This window comes from Harpegnathos saltator, unplaced genomic scaffold, assembly GCF_003227715.2.
Source record: "Harpegnathos saltator strain DR-91 unplaced genomic scaffold, Hsal_v8.6 scaffold650, whole genome shotgun sequence".
Taxonomy (NCBI): domain Eukaryota; kingdom Metazoa; phylum Arthropoda; class Insecta; order Hymenoptera; family Formicidae; genus Harpegnathos; species Harpegnathos saltator.
In genome coordinates this window covers 515,929-534,180 of record NW_020230483.1, presented here as the reverse complement: position 1 = coordinate 534,180, position 18,252 = coordinate 515,929, and the positions used below count along the sequence as shown (strand labels likewise).

Here is an 18,252-nt window from a genome sequence, read left to right as displayed (position 1 = left end):
TCGTGGTGATAATTTTGGATTTAGTTTTTCTGCGTTACAATTGTAGTCTAATGCGGTTCGGTCCTCCTGCTATTCGAGGAAAATCCGAACAAGGCTTCCCGGGTCGGTAGCTTCCCGGGAACTGGGTCAAAATTAATTATTAAACCGCGCAGGTGGAGCATCCGGCGTTCGCGAGCCGTATTCGAGCGGAATACCGTAAACGATGACTGGTTTCAGACGAGAGATCTCCGTGCTTTCGGGCACGCATCTTCTCGAGGTCGTATTAAGAAATCGAACTTCGGCTTCTTCGGGACGAACGAGCGGTCAGTAGCGACGTCTGAGAGAGGAGAGATCGCGAGTGTTGCGCAACACTCGTCGGTAATTTATACCACTCATGGTTAACAAATACCACGTATCGTGCAGCTTTGTGAGCGACGAGTAATTTTGCACTCTCTCCGCGGTATGCGAACTATAAATTGCCGAACAAACGTTACGTTCGCTGCTGTTGACCCTTTCAATCGCTGCGCTCGTTATCTTCGCACGCCGAAGCACGCTCTCGGTACATTCGGTTTCTCGCGATCCTCGGGTTGGGCTTGGCTATCTCACGTACGGACAATCAGCTACTGTTTCAAGTCGGCGATTGATACCGTGTAGTTTGCGAGTTAATGACCGCTTCTCTTTTACACGATTACCGCACAAGGCCGCGATCTTGGTGGCTTTTCGAATGAAGTTATCCGCTGAGATCGAACTCGCGTACGCACTAGCATGGGGGGGGGGGGGAGCTAATCAGACAGTATGTTATCGCTCTCTTTTTGCTTCTTCGCCGCCAAGTTCTCGCAGAAAGTGCAAGTAGATCTCGATTTACGCTTGAATCACGAGCCTTGCGGAATGCAATGCGTTAAACCGTCGACTACGGAGAAACGGCTACGTTGCGGAGTTGTATCAAACAGAAATGACGATCATGACGCGAGATACGTAACTTCACCGTGCGGCATTCATCGACGCTAAATCGAACTAATTAATAAAAAGCCTTTGAATGCGGATGTCGTTCCGTGTAATTTGTACAGCCGACTACTTTCCACACCACTGAGAACGGCAAGGATGGAGGGAGAGGCGGCGGCGGGCGGGGGGGGGGGGAGACGGTGAAACCGAATATCACTTAATAATTATTAGGCTGTGGCGTATCAACGTAAATTGAGGGAATAACACTCACTTATAAATTGGCGGCGCTTTCAATCGACGGGACTGGTAATTTAATGGATTTAGCGATGCGTGCATCTATTAGTCGATGGAGCGTATTGAAGGCGGAACATGCCGGATGAAATCGAGCTCTCGCGCCACGAGTAAAAGATTTTAACATTCGCGAAGAATGAGGACGCTGTATGAGGACCAAGCAATAATATGTCTGGGGGAATTCCGAGATTCCAGCCGATTTCGTCGGCGACTTGAAACCTTGCCGCAACAACAATCTTTCGACTGGAGGAAATGTGTGTGTGTGTGTGTGTGTGTGTGTGGCTCCCAGGCGTGTTGCAAAAAGCAACCTTGATCTAGCAGACTTTGTCAAGAGCACTCCCGCTACAACCCGTCAGGATTAAAAGTCACCCGCGATGGACATCCGCAACTTGTATCTATACACGACCGTTCGCTCGGAGAGATTGCGTAACTCAAGGTCGCGACATACGTACGAGGTGCCTGTCTGACCTGACGAATTTCTTGCCGACGGATTGCATTCGAGTAATGAGGCGAAAGGAAAGAGATGATTAATTTTTAAACGTTTCCCCTTTCGCCCGTCTCTTTCTTATACGCTATGGTGTTTTCACTCGCCTCTGACAGGCCATGTCAGTAGTTTGCATTCGCATTCCTGCACGAAGGTTACGACTAAAGGTAGCTGCCAATCGTAAAATTATACGCGGCGGCACTTTTTCTTCCGCTGCGCGGTTCGCGCCTAACTCACGAATCGCACGAGTTCACTTCGTCTCGTTCGACAGAGAGAGAGAGAGAGAGGGAGAGAGAGAGAGAGAGAGAGAGAGAGAGAGAGAGAGGGAGAGAGAGGGAGAGAGAGAGAGAGAGAGAGAGAGAGAATTCTCTCTAGTAGGGTAAGCGACATGTGCGTGCAGTTTACTCGCTTCTCGCCGTTGCAAACATAATGCAATGAATTATTAATAAGGGTGCTGAAGAATTAACTTTTTGCCGAGGTGAATTAATTTTTCCCTCTCGTTTGTAGATTGCATCTTGTATGATGCGTCGCATCGACGCATCGAGGCTCCGTGTGGCAACTGAATAGTAACCTCGTTAAGTTCTCACATTTAATTTGGGAGTGAAAGCAAGTTGACCGACTTATACGCGATGAAAAATTCCCGATAGCCGTTGCAAGTCTCGCAAGAATTATATAACGGGCCGACCGAGTTAACGTCCAAGATGCACATCCGGTTGAAAAACCGTCATCTCGGTCATTTGCCAGATTCTCTGCTTGAGGGCAGATGTGCAAGGTCTTCGCTCTAAATCGAGCAACTTTGCACACCGATCTTGTCTTGGCGCGTGTGTAAACACGCAATTGTAAACTTGTGGCTCAGAAGACTGATGATCTCTATTGCAATTACAATCGATAATTGTAAATTCAATTGTGTCAAGACTCGTCAGAGATCATCGCGAGAAATATCAAGTCGCGGCGTTTATTGTTGACACGCATCGTTCATATGCATTATAAGTGCGATTTTGAACGATAAACGTGACATATTCCTCGATGAAAACGCGACGAGGAGCTTCGTAGATCAAAGAGATATATCGGTGTGAGCGCTACTGCATAAAGAATAATTACAGCCGATAGCATCAGTTACAAATTCCTCACGCAGTGTGGCTGTATAAATTCCACGTACATGTACGATGTATTGCGATCTCACCGGATAGATAAATCCGGCAGATAACAGAGGTATACGATGTTTTCGACTACTTCAGCCGAAATCTTACGAAATTTTACGAAATATGTACGCGTAAAGTATACGTCTAATGCGCTAATTTCCTGCGGAATATATTGCCGTTTATTCTAGGATACATGTATATGCCTTTTTTACCTTTTTACGTCAGCAACGCTTGATACTCCCTATTAACTGTTGAATGTAGGTCAATGCTTGCTTTACGAGTAACACTCTCGGTTGTTGTGGTGTGCCAACTGGCGTCAGTTGGGAAAAAAAAAAAAAAGAAACAATTTGCGCAAACACGCATTCGGTGCGCGTGCGATGTTACGGTTTAACACACCAGCGTTGTTAATTTAGTTTTCCGTTGCTCTCTGTCTGTTTCAGGTAGAATAACAGCGATCTGCTTAGGTCTTCTCGCACTTGTGATTGGTATAGTGCTCAGTAGTATACCTTGGGTTGATTACATCCTCTTAAAAGTGAGTATGAATCATCATGAATTGTAAATTTGCATGTGTATGTATGTACGTATGTATGCACGCGAGAATACACACCAAGTACAATTGATAGGGCAAATTATAAGGCAATATTTGTTGATGCGGTCAACACGAGCGAAGGCGCGTCTACTGCATTTGGTAACATCGCTTGTAAAAGCGTAACGATACGTACATGTCGGCGAGACGATGATGAAGTAACAATGAAAAATCAACACGTTACGTTTTCTCCTCTTAGTTCCGTTTTGTATTTTCGAATCCCGTGAGGACAGATTACATGTTCATAATTGTGAACAAAGTGATTGAATATTCAATATTTTTTATGGTATTTGCGTGTGAAGTAATTTGCATTCGCGGCAAATATCGCGATAGGTCTCTTTTACCGACCAAAGTCTCTTTAACGCATGCGAATTATGCTCGAAAAGATAATTTATGATCGTCATCATTGTCATTATGTCACTCGTGATCGAAACGCATCGAATATGATTTTCCGTAATAGTGTCACCGTTCGCCAGTAACATCTCAATCGACACGTTAATCTCTTTGCGTGTATATATTTCCGGTAATACGTATTTTAGAGAGTATTTTAGAGAGCGCGTAATTCTCATTTTTTTGTTTGTGTAAAAGAAAGATGCTAACAATTTTTCGTTGCGGTCGTTCTAAAGAAGAATCTAATTTTACTTTGATGCAAAAGCATCGTGATAAATCATTCGAAATGGAACGCATGGAACGTTGATCTCAGTCTCAAGTGGAGAGGAACCGCGCAAACGCGCGTCGTATAATATCGGCAATATCGGCAATTCTCAATTCCCGTGTTGTTTTTGCAGCAATTGCAACTGTGGAACGGCTCGCTTTCTTTTCACTATTGGCAGAAGCCAGGCGTAGTGCGATTGACAAAAATGTATATATTTAACGTAAGCAACACGGAAGCATTTCTGCAGTACAATGAGAGACCGAAGCTTCAGGAAGTCGGACCGTTCGTTTTCCGGTAAGTTTTCGCGAATGCTTCTCGGACAACTAAAGAGCACTGAAGATCAATGCCGATTTTATTTGCGGACTCGTATATCAACGGGCCAAGTTTCGTCCGTGAACGATTGCTTCTCAAGCTCTCTCGAGAAATAAGCCTGTCTTTACCTGTGTTTCGCAGAGAGGATATGGAAAAAGTTAACATCGTATTTCACAATAACGGAACGGTCAGCTATCAGCACAAGAAGATCTTACATTTTGTGCCCGAAATGTCCGAAAACAAAAATATCAAGGTGATAATACCGAATATACCTCTGCTGGTAAGTTGCTCACACAAATGCAATAAAATTTTGACAAGTCCGCGCACGCTAAGAACTCTGCGCCGAGATTCAAACGAGCGTGTGACAGAACACTCCTTGTTCCTTTTTCGTAGACAGTTTCGGCTATGACGAAGAACTTCCCGCGCTTCATCGTGTTCGGATTGTCAATGTTCATAAGCGGAATGCAAATGAAACCGTTTATTCCGATAACAGTCGACGAACTCGCGTTCGGCTACGATGATCCGTTTGTTAGCCTCGGGCATCGATTTTTTCCTAAAGGAAAACGGCCCATGAGCAAAATGGGCTTCCTGATTGGGGTAAGTACTCGAAGAAATTCTCTCCCGAGATGTGCGATATATTCTCGGGAGTTGAATCTTCTCTCCCTTAAATTAACACGCGCCACATAATCGGGAAATGCAATCGTAGAGGAACGGCACGTTGAACGAAGTGCACACGATTTACACTGGAGAAAAAGGTATGAAGAACTTCGGCTTGCTGAATCAATTAAACGGGCTCGATCATTTGCCGTATTGGTCTCAGGCACCCTGCAACTCCATCAGAGCTTCGGAGGGTGAGCGTATTTTCAAGCGTGTTTCTTCTTGGCTTTATCTGAAGGTGGGCGAAAATCTTTGCTAACGCGACGTTTCCTCGTAGGCTCGTTCTTCCCGCCGCGAGATGTCACCGGCTCGGACTTTGTTTACATCTATGATAAAGATTTGTGCAGGATATTACCGATGCAGTATCGCGGGCCGGTGGAAAAATCGAGCATCAAAGTGGATTTGTACACGCCGATGGACACGGTTTTCGGAGGTCTGACGCCAGAGAACAAGTGCTTTTGCCCGGACAACGTTGCCGACTGCGCAGTGCAAGGCTTACAGGACGTCAGCCCGTGTCAGTATAGTAAGTATTTCCCGCGCTTTTTCCGTTTTTCAAGAAATCGGCGCGCGCCCTTTGCTAAAGCACGCCGCTAAAGTTACCCGCACGCATCGAACCTTTTCTTTTGTTTCAGACGCGCCGATCTTCATGTCTTTCCCGCATTTTTACCAAGCGGATCCCAAATTGCTGAGCGCCGTTGACGGACTCAAACCAGTCGAGCATTTGCACAGATCATACGCGAAGATTCAACCGGTGAGTAGATCGCACGCGGCGCGGCGAATCCTAAAGTCTACATACAGTTTAGGATAGAAGAATCGGCAATAGAGAATTGCGCGGATTAGAGATTGTGATGAATGAAAACGATAAATCAGCCGAAACATCGTCCCGATCGGGGGGTGCAACCTCAATCTTCAATTCACAGTCTTTGATAATTCGATTCAATTCGCAATCCTCCAATACTTGGTACAATTGCGAGCTTAAAGAAAGATTCTGGAAGACGCGCCTGTGATGTGTCTGTGTTTCGTTTCTCTAGAAACTGGGCGTGCCGCTCGAAGCAAAAATACGCGTTCAGGCGAATCTGAAGGTAGAACGGCAGCCCAACATCGCGGCGGTCGCAAATTTCCCCGACATCATGTTTCCGATTATGTGGGCCGAGGAGGGAGTAGAAGAGCTGACACCGTCCATTCGGAGATGGATTTTCTTCGGAACTTCGTTCCTCGACATCATTACACCCTGCTTCACGTACGGTTTTATTTTGATCGGTCTGACGACTATCGTCACAGTGCTGATCAAGACGTATAATAGCCCGGTGTTGGCGCACGAGACGATCGAGCTGGGCAGGAGGACCATTAGGAGAGGCTCGTCCTTCCTGATTGCCGGCCAGCACCGACTGATGGCCGGTAGGGATTCTTACATCCTGCTGAGCAACGACATTGACGAGAAACAAGACGTCATAGAGACTTGACGGAGCTGGCTAGGTAAATGTATGTGTTAACTTTAGCTGTCTTACTCGCAGCGCAAATGTAATTAATGACGCCTAATTTCGTTTGTGTCGACGATTCTATTCATCTTGACGTTATGACAAATGACACATCGATCTGTTGCGAAGATGTGTCTACCGTTGCTTATTCGTCGCGAAACAACACAAAATTGTCTCGAGAAATCTAGAATTGTACAGATGAATAGAACGTACATGCATACTCAAGGATCTCATGAACTCGATCAACATCAAGAGAGTCTGAAAGGTGTTTAGGATTTAATTCTTTCATTATGACTCGTTTTCTTGATGCAGAAAAAAAAAACAATAAAGTATTTATTGTATTGGCTTCTTTCATATATCATGAGTGTTATATACCTTAGAATGATTAATAATTTCTTCAAATTCATGGGACATATGTGGGTCATTGAATGAAAGACAGAGGGTAGTATCTACAAAAAACTTTGGTACTTGCGACACATAGTATTTGGGATTTCAGAAATTTAGACTCTGAATAATCTAGAATTCGCGAGGGATACAGAGTTTGCACGTGGAATATAGAAATCGCTCGTTGAGATCGTCCGCGACAGACTTGTACGATCTTTTTCACACTTGCCACACGAAGGATCACACGGGCCCTTTCACTTAATTTAGGATTTATATGACTTTACGATTCTTCACCAAACACTCGCTCATTAGCATAACTTTTACAGGGTGATAGGATTTAATGTATACATAAATTAAGAATATAAACCTCGAAGAGCTCGACGAAAGATTGCAAGAACTTACGCACGTGTGCGTGCGTATCATCTAGCGAGTGGTCATTGATCGATTTTGTCCTAAAATCGATTAAGGCTAGGCGTCATTAATTAATTAATTGCGACTTTCTCTTAAAAGTATCGGAAAAGTATGTACCTGCGCAGTGTGTGTGTATGTGTATGACAAGACACGGCGTAACCTAACACGTTTTCTTCGACTGTATACACCAAAGTCTCCCCGTTGGCGCTCAAAAAGAGTCATTAAACTGATTAGGACTATGTGAATTGATGTTTAATATTTATGTAAAATAACTTATACGAAAAAAAAGAAAATCATCCGTCATTTCATGTAAATTTAATCGATCGTAATCGACGAAGAGCTCCCTGTATCGTCGCGAGATTTAAATTCGCCAAAGAATTTCTGATCTTTCGCAATGCATGAGAATAGACGACATGATCGTTATAATATTTCATAGCTATATCAAATTACGATGTCACAAGATATGTATATGCGTGCATGCGTGAGTTTCCTATCAATTAAAAAGAAAAAAAAGAAAAAAGCAATATGACGGTTTTAAACACGGGGATATTGCTGGTCGCGCCAATCAGGGGTCTGCCTAAACTTTTCTTTTTTTTTTTTTCGGTATCACGAAGGATTCCAGGATATCACATTGAGTATGTAATTATGTGTCTGTGATTCCGTCCTTATTTATACATAATGTGGAATTTGCGTCTAAAGGGACTCAACTCTCAACTCGTGTCCCACTCGTGCTTGGCCATAATCTAGTGCAATATTAGTGATCTTACGTTAAGTATACTATAAATACAATAAAACATCGTTATCAATGCACAACAAACATTTTCGATTAGGAATGAGGTCAATTGCTTTAACGTTAACTACGCGTAGGTATAGAAATATTCATACCAATCGTCCGTCGAAGCGCAGGACGAACGAACACGGAGAAGGCAAATTTGGATAATCATATAATTTAACGACACGTCGACTACTCGACACGTTGGTGCACATTATAAGTTTAACATAGTTTGACGATTAATCGAATGAGTGATAAAATCAGTAGGACACAGTGATATTGTGCGTTAGATTTAAGTAATTTTTATTAATTCGGCAGATGAAAACAGCAAGATAAATTTATTTTAGCGCGTATGAACAGAATTTTTTTGTAGGTAGAATTTAATAAAATACCTTTATCCAAGATAATGTATTCCGTACATTTGTGTTTTCTGTACTCTTTTTCTGTATTCTGTATTCTGTACTGTTCTGTATTCTGCATTTACACTCGGCTTTCGTTTGCTACTTGCATTTTATATCGCGTGAATTTTTTGAATATTATTCAATGATGATAATATTCAAATGAAATCGACTCCTAAGTGAGTCGTGCTATATTCACATGTGCTTAGGTACAATAAATGAAAATTGTTGATATTGCCGGCGATTTTATTAAGATTTCACGGTGTCGTAGCAATTCACATGAGAGATAAACATCGGCATAACGCAAGCCTAAGCTATTTCTAAATAATGTTTAATGATTATATATATGTATATATAATCATATACACACACACACACACACACACACACACACACACACACACACACACACACACACATATGGTGATAAATGTGAGCTCTTCGTGTCGTTGGAGAAGGAGATTTCCGGTTCCACGTGTATTGGTCCCAGCGATGAATTTATCATAAGTATTATTTTATAAAAAATATAATGAATCCAGGTGCCTCGGTCTCTTTGAAGTCTCTTCAGTCATAGGATGATACACGTTTTCGACTGAAAGTATATACGTTAATATATTTTTAGATTGATCTTGCATTTTATAATTGTAGCTATATGAATATGGAAAGCTGATATTTACCGATTATGCTTTATTTTTTGTTTATTTTGTTTTTATATGTCGTTTCTTCCTGTTTTGATTTTTAGTTTTTTTTATTTTTCAATATTTAAACATACCTTAGCTTTTGAATTCGTTACATTGCCCGTCTTCTTGGTTCCGTTTTGAATCTCTTGTTGCCGTTTTGTTTTGAACAACTTTGCCATCTTACCTAAAACGATCATCGAAATATTTGAAATATCGATCGAATAATTAATAAAATATTAATCAGCAATCTGTGATTTCTGCAGTTTTTCAGATCCAATCGATTTATTAGAAATTATTCAAGTGTTTCTCCTTGTCAAAATGTCAAATGCTATTTTTATTGCGAATATTAACAATTTTATTCACTAACCTGTTCGCGGTGCCGGCGATTGCACCACATCAGCATCGTCCTGCACGCCATCCACTTCTGTTTTCTCTGGCTCTTCAACGTGCCCGTCCTCCTGCGCTTTGTCTATTGAATTTTCTACAGCGCCTACGATATTTTCAACGCCGATTTTCGAAACTGCCGATTTGAGTTTTTCATCAGACGACTTTGCGCTCTCATTTCGCTCGTTCCTCGCCTTCGTCTCTTCTCCGTTCTTCTCTTTCTCAAGCTCTCCGACCCCGTCGCTTTCTTTTGAAGATTCCTTTCCGTTGCCGGTATCTTCGGCATTTGCAGATTTTAACCGCGGTGGTTTCGGCGGTGGTGTGGTATTCGTTGACGTTTCCTGTTCGGTTTCTTCTGTTGTCGTTGTTACTGCTGCTTCTATATGCTGTTCTTCAGCTTCTTGCGTCGTTTGATTTTCCGTATTCTCGTCATCCTCAGGGCTATCTGCTTTATTATTTTCTTTGCTGTTTTCTTTACTTTTATTATTCTCGTCATCCTGCTCATTTCCTTCATCTTCCGCGTGATTTTCATCGCCGACTGGCTGCGGCTCTTCTGTTTTGTTTAGGTTCTCGGACGGAACCGTAGTCTCCGAGGTTAGGTCTTTATGATTCACATTATTGTCGTCTCTTGAACCATTGACCAAATTTGAGTCATTCGTTGTCGCGTTCTCTGGAAAATTTGTTGTATTGGTGGCATTATTTTCCGTGTTTTCGTGAATTTTATCCTTGTCGTTGTCGCCATTTTCGCTCGTCGACTTGTTTTCCGTGTTATCCAACCGCTCTTCACTTTGCATATTTACAGGAAGTTTTAAGGGAGGTAGAGAGCTTATTTTCTGTGCGGATTGCTCCTGTAGTCACAAAAACGCATTCCTCATGAACATGCTTCATTTATTTTATAATATTATAAAAAAGTTAATTAGCAATTTCTTTATAATCCTTTATCAACGTTCTGATGGCGGATTCGTATAGTATTTCCATCACGGAACGTGATTTACTGTGTTGATTTACAGAATATCAATTCCATCTCTTCGTTCAATTCGATACGAAACACAATTACATTTACCATTTGGGTGGCTGCCGACTGCCGTTGCGATTGATAATCCATCTCGTGTCTCCGACCAACCAATATCGTATGGCATCCCCCGCACGAGACCTGCGAGGCGAGGAGACAATTAGTGCGGGACAGTCAAACGCGACGATTACATACATGCTTCGTTAAATAAGCCGAATTACATTCGAGACGAACAGCTCCTGGTATTTGGCAGCGAATGTTACTTCGTGAACGTTATTCTCGTTTTCCTCCAGACCCAATTTTCCATGTCGCCCGTCTCCGCAGGTGAAGAGTTTACCCGACTCTGTCATTTGCAATGTGGACACACGGAGAATAATTAATCTGAGATTTTTGAGTTCAAGGAGAACGACGACGATTCGAGCGGCTCACCAGTGAGTATAGCGCTGTGACTTTCGCCGCAGGAGATCTTGACGATGATTTCGCTCTGAAGAGCCCCGCGTGGAAGAAGTTTCGGCGTGTGCACCTCACTGACGTTCGTGCCCATGCCAAGTTGACCGCTGGCGTTGCTACCGGAGCAGTAAATGTTGCCGTTCTCTGGCAATTTCGCACAATTATCAGCGATATCAGCAAGCCCAGGTCCCTCCCATTAATTAATATGTAATGCTTTAGAACATTATTAACGTATGTATGCGTGTATACAAAATGTCCAAGGTAAGAATTTCTTTTCAGTTTTACGACAGACTGCGAGTATCGAGCGAGTGCTGGAGCATGGGGGGAACAATAACGACCGGTTCCAAATCCATCGACCAACCTGCTAACACGAGTGTGTGATGACCGCCGCATGCAACATGCAGAGCCGGCGCTGGCAGCTGCATTTGCTTCGGTGCAACTTGCGTAGAAAAGTTGACATCGATCCCGAGTTTACCGCTCTCCGATTCGCCGCAGACATAAACGAGACCGCTTTCTGGAAACATCGTCGCCGTCGAATTATATGCGTTTTAATGTGCATTTTACAGCCCTCACGTGCTCGAGCGTGCCGCAGCGGAAGCTCGATTTTATCTAGAATTTATCGCAAAAAGTGCCGTGACGTCCGAGAATGCTCAGACAGACTTTTAAAACCGCATTTTGGACTTGAAGTACTAAATACATATTCTCCTCTTTCTTCTTCTTCTTCTTCTTCTTCTCCTTCCTCTTCTTTCTCTTGTCAAACAAACATTGTTAAGTATTTTATAAGAAAAGTCCCTCCCAGGAGGGAGGACTCGTTGAATTTTTACATGTTTCTCGGTTTCAGTTTTAATCTGTTTTAATCTGTCGTAAAAAATGTTAATTTTCCTCATAAAATTTTATCATCTCAGACGGGAAACAAAAGTTGTTCGTCAATTATATTACCGGTTAAAAGAGCCGAATGATAGTATCCCGCACTGATTTCCTTCACCGGTTCTGGAATGGGGACCTTTGTCGGCTTGTTAACCAGTCCCGAGATCCCGGGCAATCCTAATTGCCCTTCCAGATTGCTTCCCCAAGCGATAACACCCCCATCGCTGGTGAGAGCCATCGAATGATGCGATCCAGCCGCGACTTGAAGGATCCTGGACCCGGCGAGACCGCAGTCGTAAATCAAAATCGGAGAACTGGAGCTGTCGCCTATCGCGGAGCTTTCCCGACCCAGTTGACCTTCTTGGTTGCTGCCGCACGCAAAGATCTTCTGGGCTCCTGATGAGCAAAGAAAAGAAAAGAGAAAGAAGCGCGATTATATATCCCTCGTGTGTGTGTTTCCTGATCGTTAAACCGATGGAAACGTCATAGCTGTACTTTACTGCGACAAGCTAACAGGATCCACGTACCGCGGAAGCCACGAATGTTAAACTAACAAGACTAGTTTAACTACTCCCAACGATAACGATAGATCAAGGGCCCGGTCGATGAAATCGATAGCGATTACACCGCAAACCCGAGTGTGTTATTTTGACGCGTATAGGAAGCTGAAGCTTCCTTTACGCTCGTCCTATCCTGCTCGTCTTGAATCACGTCGTTTAACGCGTTTAAACGCGTCAAGTGATATCGAAATCAGCATCGAATGACGAGTGATTTCAGACAAGACAAGAAACGCGTGAAGAAAGCTCCAGCTTATGCGTGTCAAAATAACACACTCGGGTTTTTGCAGTGTATGTGTATTTCCGCGAGCTACGCGTTAGCTACGCGGCTTTACCTCACCGACGCTGTACTGTGCTGTGATATGTCGAATCATATGTCATTTGGAAAAGGAGCTAACAAAGTGGCGTATCACTTGGGAATCTCTATCGCGTTAATCCCTTCAAGTGAGAACAAGTTTGAAGTTGAATGACTCGACAAATATTCGTCAAAGTTCACGGCACGCGAAGAACACATATAGAAACGGTGGTATACCCGCTCACGGTATCCATCGCACGTCCATTAATGACAACTGTATGTATGTGCGCGCATAAGGGGTGTCCCAGCAGTTGCGTATTTCCGACAGATCGCATCGGCTAATGTGAAAGTAATTGTCTGGTCGCTCTCGAAAGAGCGATATTTCGTTGCTTACACGCGCGACACGAATCACTATCGCGCTAGTCAAATAGACAGGGCAATTAAACTGACTTTCGATATTTGCGCAATCGCGAGAGATACGCGAGAGAGACACTCCGTATACATCTTCGTACACATTGCTCGTTGCTTACCTGTACATATCAAAGTATGCGCTCTCCCACATGCCACGTGTGTGACTTTCTCCGGTTTCAAGACTGAAACACATTGGACCCTCAATCGTCAAAAGTACGAACGGCGTTTAATTAAACGGATAGCGGAAAGAAACTGTAGCCTCGATTTTTAAATGATCTCCAACGCAAAGCTTTACAAGTGATTTTAGAAAAAAAATGCCACTTTTATAAATTATGCATAAATAAGTAATGAACGAATTCAACGCTGCGACATGTTTACAAGAGAATACAGAACGCTCTTAGTAAAAAAAATTTTTTTTTTTTTTAATAAAAGCAGTAACATATTATTATCTCACTTATGTCTAAACTTATGTATCGCCTTTTTTATAAAAGAGTTACCAACTTTTCACGCACGAAGGTTTACTGATGTGGTTTTTATGACCCAGTCCCAGCTGACCCCAGTCGTTACTGCCGAAAACAAAAAGTCTGCCAGTTTCTAGAAAAAAGAGGAAAAGAGAAGAAGCAGAACGAATCGAAAACAAGAGGGAAGGACACCTGGATGACGCTATGGAATGTCTCTGAAGTAATTTATATGAATTTTAAAACTCGTTGGACTTGATACAGCTCTGAAATTATTCGCGACATCTCGAGGTGAATATCATCTCTGAATTTACATAACGAGCAGTGCTTGAAGAATTTAGAATTTAAATGTAGCCAAAGATACGATTCCACTAGTAATAAATTCGATTGCGTAAGGTTTAATTACACCGTATCAAGCAAATAGCGTCGCATCAATCAAGCTTACGCAAGTTACAAGAGCGGATTACAAGAGAGATCTTGATGAGATGCGCACAAAGAAATGTGCAAACGTCTCTCCTCGTTATACGATTAGGAAAAAGAGGAGGAACACATCCGTCTGTCGGAGAATAGACGGAGTTTCGACGTTGTCGCGTAGTTCCGGCGGATTTATCATTATCTGAAATTAATTCTTTCGCTTCCTCCGACGGTCTCTCTTTATACAAAGTCGTTCTCATAATTGCCGGATGATACAGCGTAGCGGGCTTTCTCAAGACGCATTGTACTAATAACGCCAACAATGCCGGCTGGCCCGACCATTGCGTGTTCAATATCGATTTACTGGACAGTGGGTATTCCTATGTAAGCATAGCTCGGCTATATACCCGCGTGGTCGCGTGGCATGCTACAGAAGCTGTAAATCGTGCGAGCCCGAATCAAACGCCTCAACACATTATAGAATCCACGAATCTCACACAGCGTAGCTATCGAGATCCACGCTTTAAACGTCTGAACTTTCCGATGAAACACGACCTCGAAACGGCGCGACGTTAAAAATATGCGAACGAGTGTAAACCTGCCACGAATGAATGTAAAGCCGAAAATACGAGAGTAGGCGGAAAGAAGCGGTTGCGATTATTGTTTATTATAACAGACTATTTTGCGTCACCGCAACAACACCGCTCATTACAGATACATGCTTTACTGTCAGAGGCAACGTTATACTTTGTGTGCGCGACGTTAATTAATTATTAACGATGGTTCAATAGACGGCGCAACTGATTGTCGTCGACTCCTCTGTGTTGTGTCTGCATAGTTGAAGAACTAAACCTATCCTGAAATCTAGGCTCAATTTCATAACGACTTCATAACGACGACGACGATGATGCTTTTTCAATGGTTGTCTTGGTTCGATGGTACTCTCTTATTCTGCAAATTGCGTTTGGTCTGCGACCAAAACAGGCGTTTTGAAAGCAAAGCTTCTCGAAACTTACGACAAATCACGGCCGAATGCTCGTCCCCGCAAACAATAGCGACGACGGGGTCCTTGCGTATGAAGAAGTGCGACGCAACATTGTCCGCGAATCTGCTACGACCGATCGTGAACACCGCCCCGGTCTCTACAATGCAGAAAGATCGATACATCGTTAAATATTGAAGGCAGGATGAATCGAGTTTCCTATGTTTAAATGTGCGAATCACTCAATCGATGAAGATTTTGCGCTCGGATTTACACGTCTCCGCGCGCGCGCCACAATTACACGAGCGTTGACCTTTCACCCGAAATACGTATTTGACTCTGTAATTCGAGTTTGGAACTGCGCGCAGGTCGCCCTTGCGAAACGCTCCACAATACCGGGTATTCATAATCGGTCGCGATATTGTTTGTTCTTGCGAGATTTCAATCGTTGTATGTCATTCCGTTACGAAACTATAAATACATAATAAGCACGTCATTTATATCGCATGAATTTGCATTTGGAGCTGCACGTGGCGATTTTTATAATCCGTGAATAGAATAAGAATGTACTTAATGACCCTAAATTTACAATGTATAATACGTACATGCATGTTGCAAGAGATTACAATCGATCGCTGTATTTAAACTTGTTCAAAGTTTTTCACCTTTCCCCTGGTGTCACTTTTTCCGGAAAAAAGTAAATCGTTGGCACGTATAAGCGTCATCGATCTGCGCGACGTGATGAAATTATGGACGAGCGAACCGTAAGTAAAATTATTCAGCAACAAGGATAAATAATGGATACGTGTTTCTCTCCAAGAGTTAATTGTCGGCACCTCAGACTTATGGATCTTTCTATTTCTGCGTATCACTGGTGGAGTACCACGAATATAGCGCGGTAGAGGGCAAGTCTTATCGTTGTACAGCCTTGGCATAAATTAAGCTTGAAGTCGGCGCGAAGTAAAAAGGAACGGAAAAGCGTTAAGACACCGTACGCCGTACGTGTCCCGACGCGAAATTAACGCTGGTATTTCAGCTTCCCCTCGCGAAAGGTCAATAATGGACGCAAAATGGACGATAAATCCTTCGAGATTTACGCTTAGGTCCCGCTTATCAAAAGTTCAAACGGCGGCCTCTTGCATAATGCATTGAGCATCTGTCTTACGTCAGAGAGTTACACGAATTGTCTCATTGCAAATCGTTAAAGACTTCCGACGTGTCGGAAAATTGTAAAATTAACGGGGCAATGGACATCCGAACATTCAGCTCCTCGAATCGTTAGATTCGAGTTAGACTCTCGAGTTTATTAATTTACAAATTAATAGTCACAGATTGTTAATCTACGAGTTTTAAAAACATTTTTCAATCTTCGAATTTCTTTAGCACCAAATTACTCGAAAGACTTCAGCATTCTGGTATCCTCAGTCATTAAAATGTTCCAATCTCTGAGTCGCACAATAGCATTTCAACATTACAATAATGGTAAATGTAACGATTGAGAATTCGTATTCCAAATGTCAATTTCTAAAATTGTCCCGAGTCTTAAAATTACCTAAGCTTGTAATCTCGTTGCCATTGTTTTACTACTATCATTTTGCGACTCCGCTGGATAGATTGTAGAAAAGACGAAAGTAAATTTCGCAGAAAGGATAAAGTCGGTCGCTCCCGAGGTCTGCATACATTACTTCTAGGGTTGTTGAACCAAAGGTCGGTTAATAGCCGCCGAATTGCTCGGGCAAGTATGTGTGTACACGATCTAACACAATCCGTTAGCGATAGCTCGCAAATAGTAATCTATTCGCATGCAAAGCGTTCCAAATAAAAGGCTGGTTCACTCCGTCCCGAGAAGTGCCAAAGGTGAAATCCGACTCGCTCGCAGGGCGTGCAGGGCATGTATTGCGTGTGCGTATATATGTGCGCATGTGCGTGTGTGCATATGCGTATGCGTGTGAATATAGCCCATTATTATTATCATTATCAGAAGAATCAAACGGCGTTCTGCCAAACAAGGGCCTTTTTGTTCCGACTTATATTCTTCTCGCGATAATACCAGCGATAAGTTAATGACACAAATGCTCGTATGACTCGCATGTTCCACGGCGGTGGCATTAGCCGATTAACGAGCGGATCGTGCTGGTAGCCGCATACAGCTGAACAAACCACTACTATTCACTGCCCACCGAGGATATTCAACGCAATTCGAGGACGAAAACAAGAGCGCTCTCGAGAGCATATTTCACGAGTAGGACGCGCGCGTTTGCGTTGACTATTCGTAACGAAAAAAAGTCGGTCGCATGGTCGATGGAGATATACGTAAATGTAGTATTCCGCAAGAAAGTGCATCGTGTGCAACCGCGATACTTTGATAGCGTGCGAAGCTTGCAAGATTGCTGCTCAATTTTGACGTGTTTTTGCCAATTATCGTCGGTCGCACTCGTATCGTCAATTCGAAATCCCGCGACGTGGTCTACGCGCCAGCACGAGGCAGCGATCGCTCGATAGCGGTGTCGCGTATCGATTTTCGTTCAACTTCACGCCGGTGACCGGCACAGCATGGCGAAGCAGAGGGTACGTCGCGAGCGTTTCAACGATATCCGCTTGACCGTTGGTGAGCGATCGATCGACGAATCACATCCGATTCGAAAGCTGTTGACGTACGGAGGATGCTGCCGGAGATGCTCGCGGCGCGGATGCGTGCGTGCGTGCGTGCGTGCGTGCGTGCGTGCGTGCATGCGTGCGTGCGTGTCAGGTGCGTGTTTTTATTGTCTCTTTCTCTTTACCGGGTATCGTCTCAATGTCCGGCAGGCCCATGCTTGCACTTTGCGCCGCGCAACTTGCAGCCGACTAACCGCCAGCCAGATAGGCGTGCTAGCTAGCCGGTGCTGGCGCTTTCAAGCCGACACGTAACCTAGCAACTGGAAATCAATTTCTAGTGGCAACCGCGTCGTTGCCTTTCTCGACAATAAAGAATGGGGGCGCGATCGCGCGACCGACCGCACGGTTTTTCGGCGAGCCCGATCACAAGATGGCCGACAGTTTGGGCGGCTAGGATTTTTCGAGAAACACTCGCCTTAACGAATGAAACTCGTTACAGCTAATAATATAAATAATGTCAAGCCACTCGAGTTTCATTGATTATTCGGGCATGTATTGGGCCCAAAGCTACGATATAAGTTGCTTAACATTCTGATATTTTCATCTCTCAGCATACTTTTCGAAGCTCTCTCGATATAAATTTTATTCGATAATTG

At 43.5% G+C, this 18,252-nt stretch overlaps 2 protein-coding genes across 4 annotated transcripts in view; one reads left to right on the top strand and one right to left on the bottom strand.

Moving 5' to 3' along the window:
- dsb (scavenger receptor class B member debris buster) overlaps window positions 1–8,247 on the top strand; it is a 37,234-nt gene extending 28,987 nt beyond the window's left edge. For 2 of the 3 annotated variants that reach the window (XM_011148275.3, XM_025304844.1), the window contains 8 exons: window positions 3,279–3,370; window positions 4,213–4,373; window positions 4,533–4,671; window positions 4,785–4,988; window positions 5,098–5,242; window positions 5,326–5,571; window positions 5,681–5,799; window positions 6,080–6,511. In XM_011148275.3, the coding sequence (XP_011146577.1) occupies window positions 3,279–3,370; window positions 4,213–4,373; window positions 4,533–4,671; window positions 4,785–4,988; window positions 5,098–5,242; window positions 5,326–5,571; window positions 5,681–5,799; window positions 6,080–6,511 (1,538 nt within the window). Of the gene's footprint in view, window positions 1–3,278; window positions 3,371–4,212; window positions 4,374–4,532; window positions 4,672–4,784; window positions 4,989–5,097; window positions 5,243–5,325; window positions 5,572–5,680; window positions 5,800–6,079 lie in introns of all 3 variants that reach the window. The other variant, XM_019843317.2, reaches the window with a different exon arrangement.
- A 639-nt stretch (window positions 8,248–8,886) lies between these two features.
- Window positions 8,887–17,882, bottom strand: LOC105187463 (X-linked retinitis pigmentosa GTPase regulator). The gene is made up of 12 exons (XM_011148274.3): window positions 17,782–17,882; window positions 15,036–15,161; window positions 13,649–13,741; window positions 13,267–13,329; window positions 11,957–12,280; window positions 11,379–11,531; window positions 10,997–11,161; window positions 10,789–10,910; window positions 10,619–10,708; window positions 9,539–10,403; window positions 9,264–9,355; window positions 8,887–9,083 (listed from the first exon to the last, which is right to left on the bottom strand). Exons 1-12 carry the CDS (start codon window positions 17,810–17,812, stop codon window positions 9,060–9,062), a joined length of 2,148 nt encoding a protein of 715 aa, XP_011146576.1. The 5' UTR covers window positions 17,813–17,882; the 3' UTR covers window positions 8,887–9,059.
- Window positions 17,883–18,252: the final 370 nt, after the last annotated feature.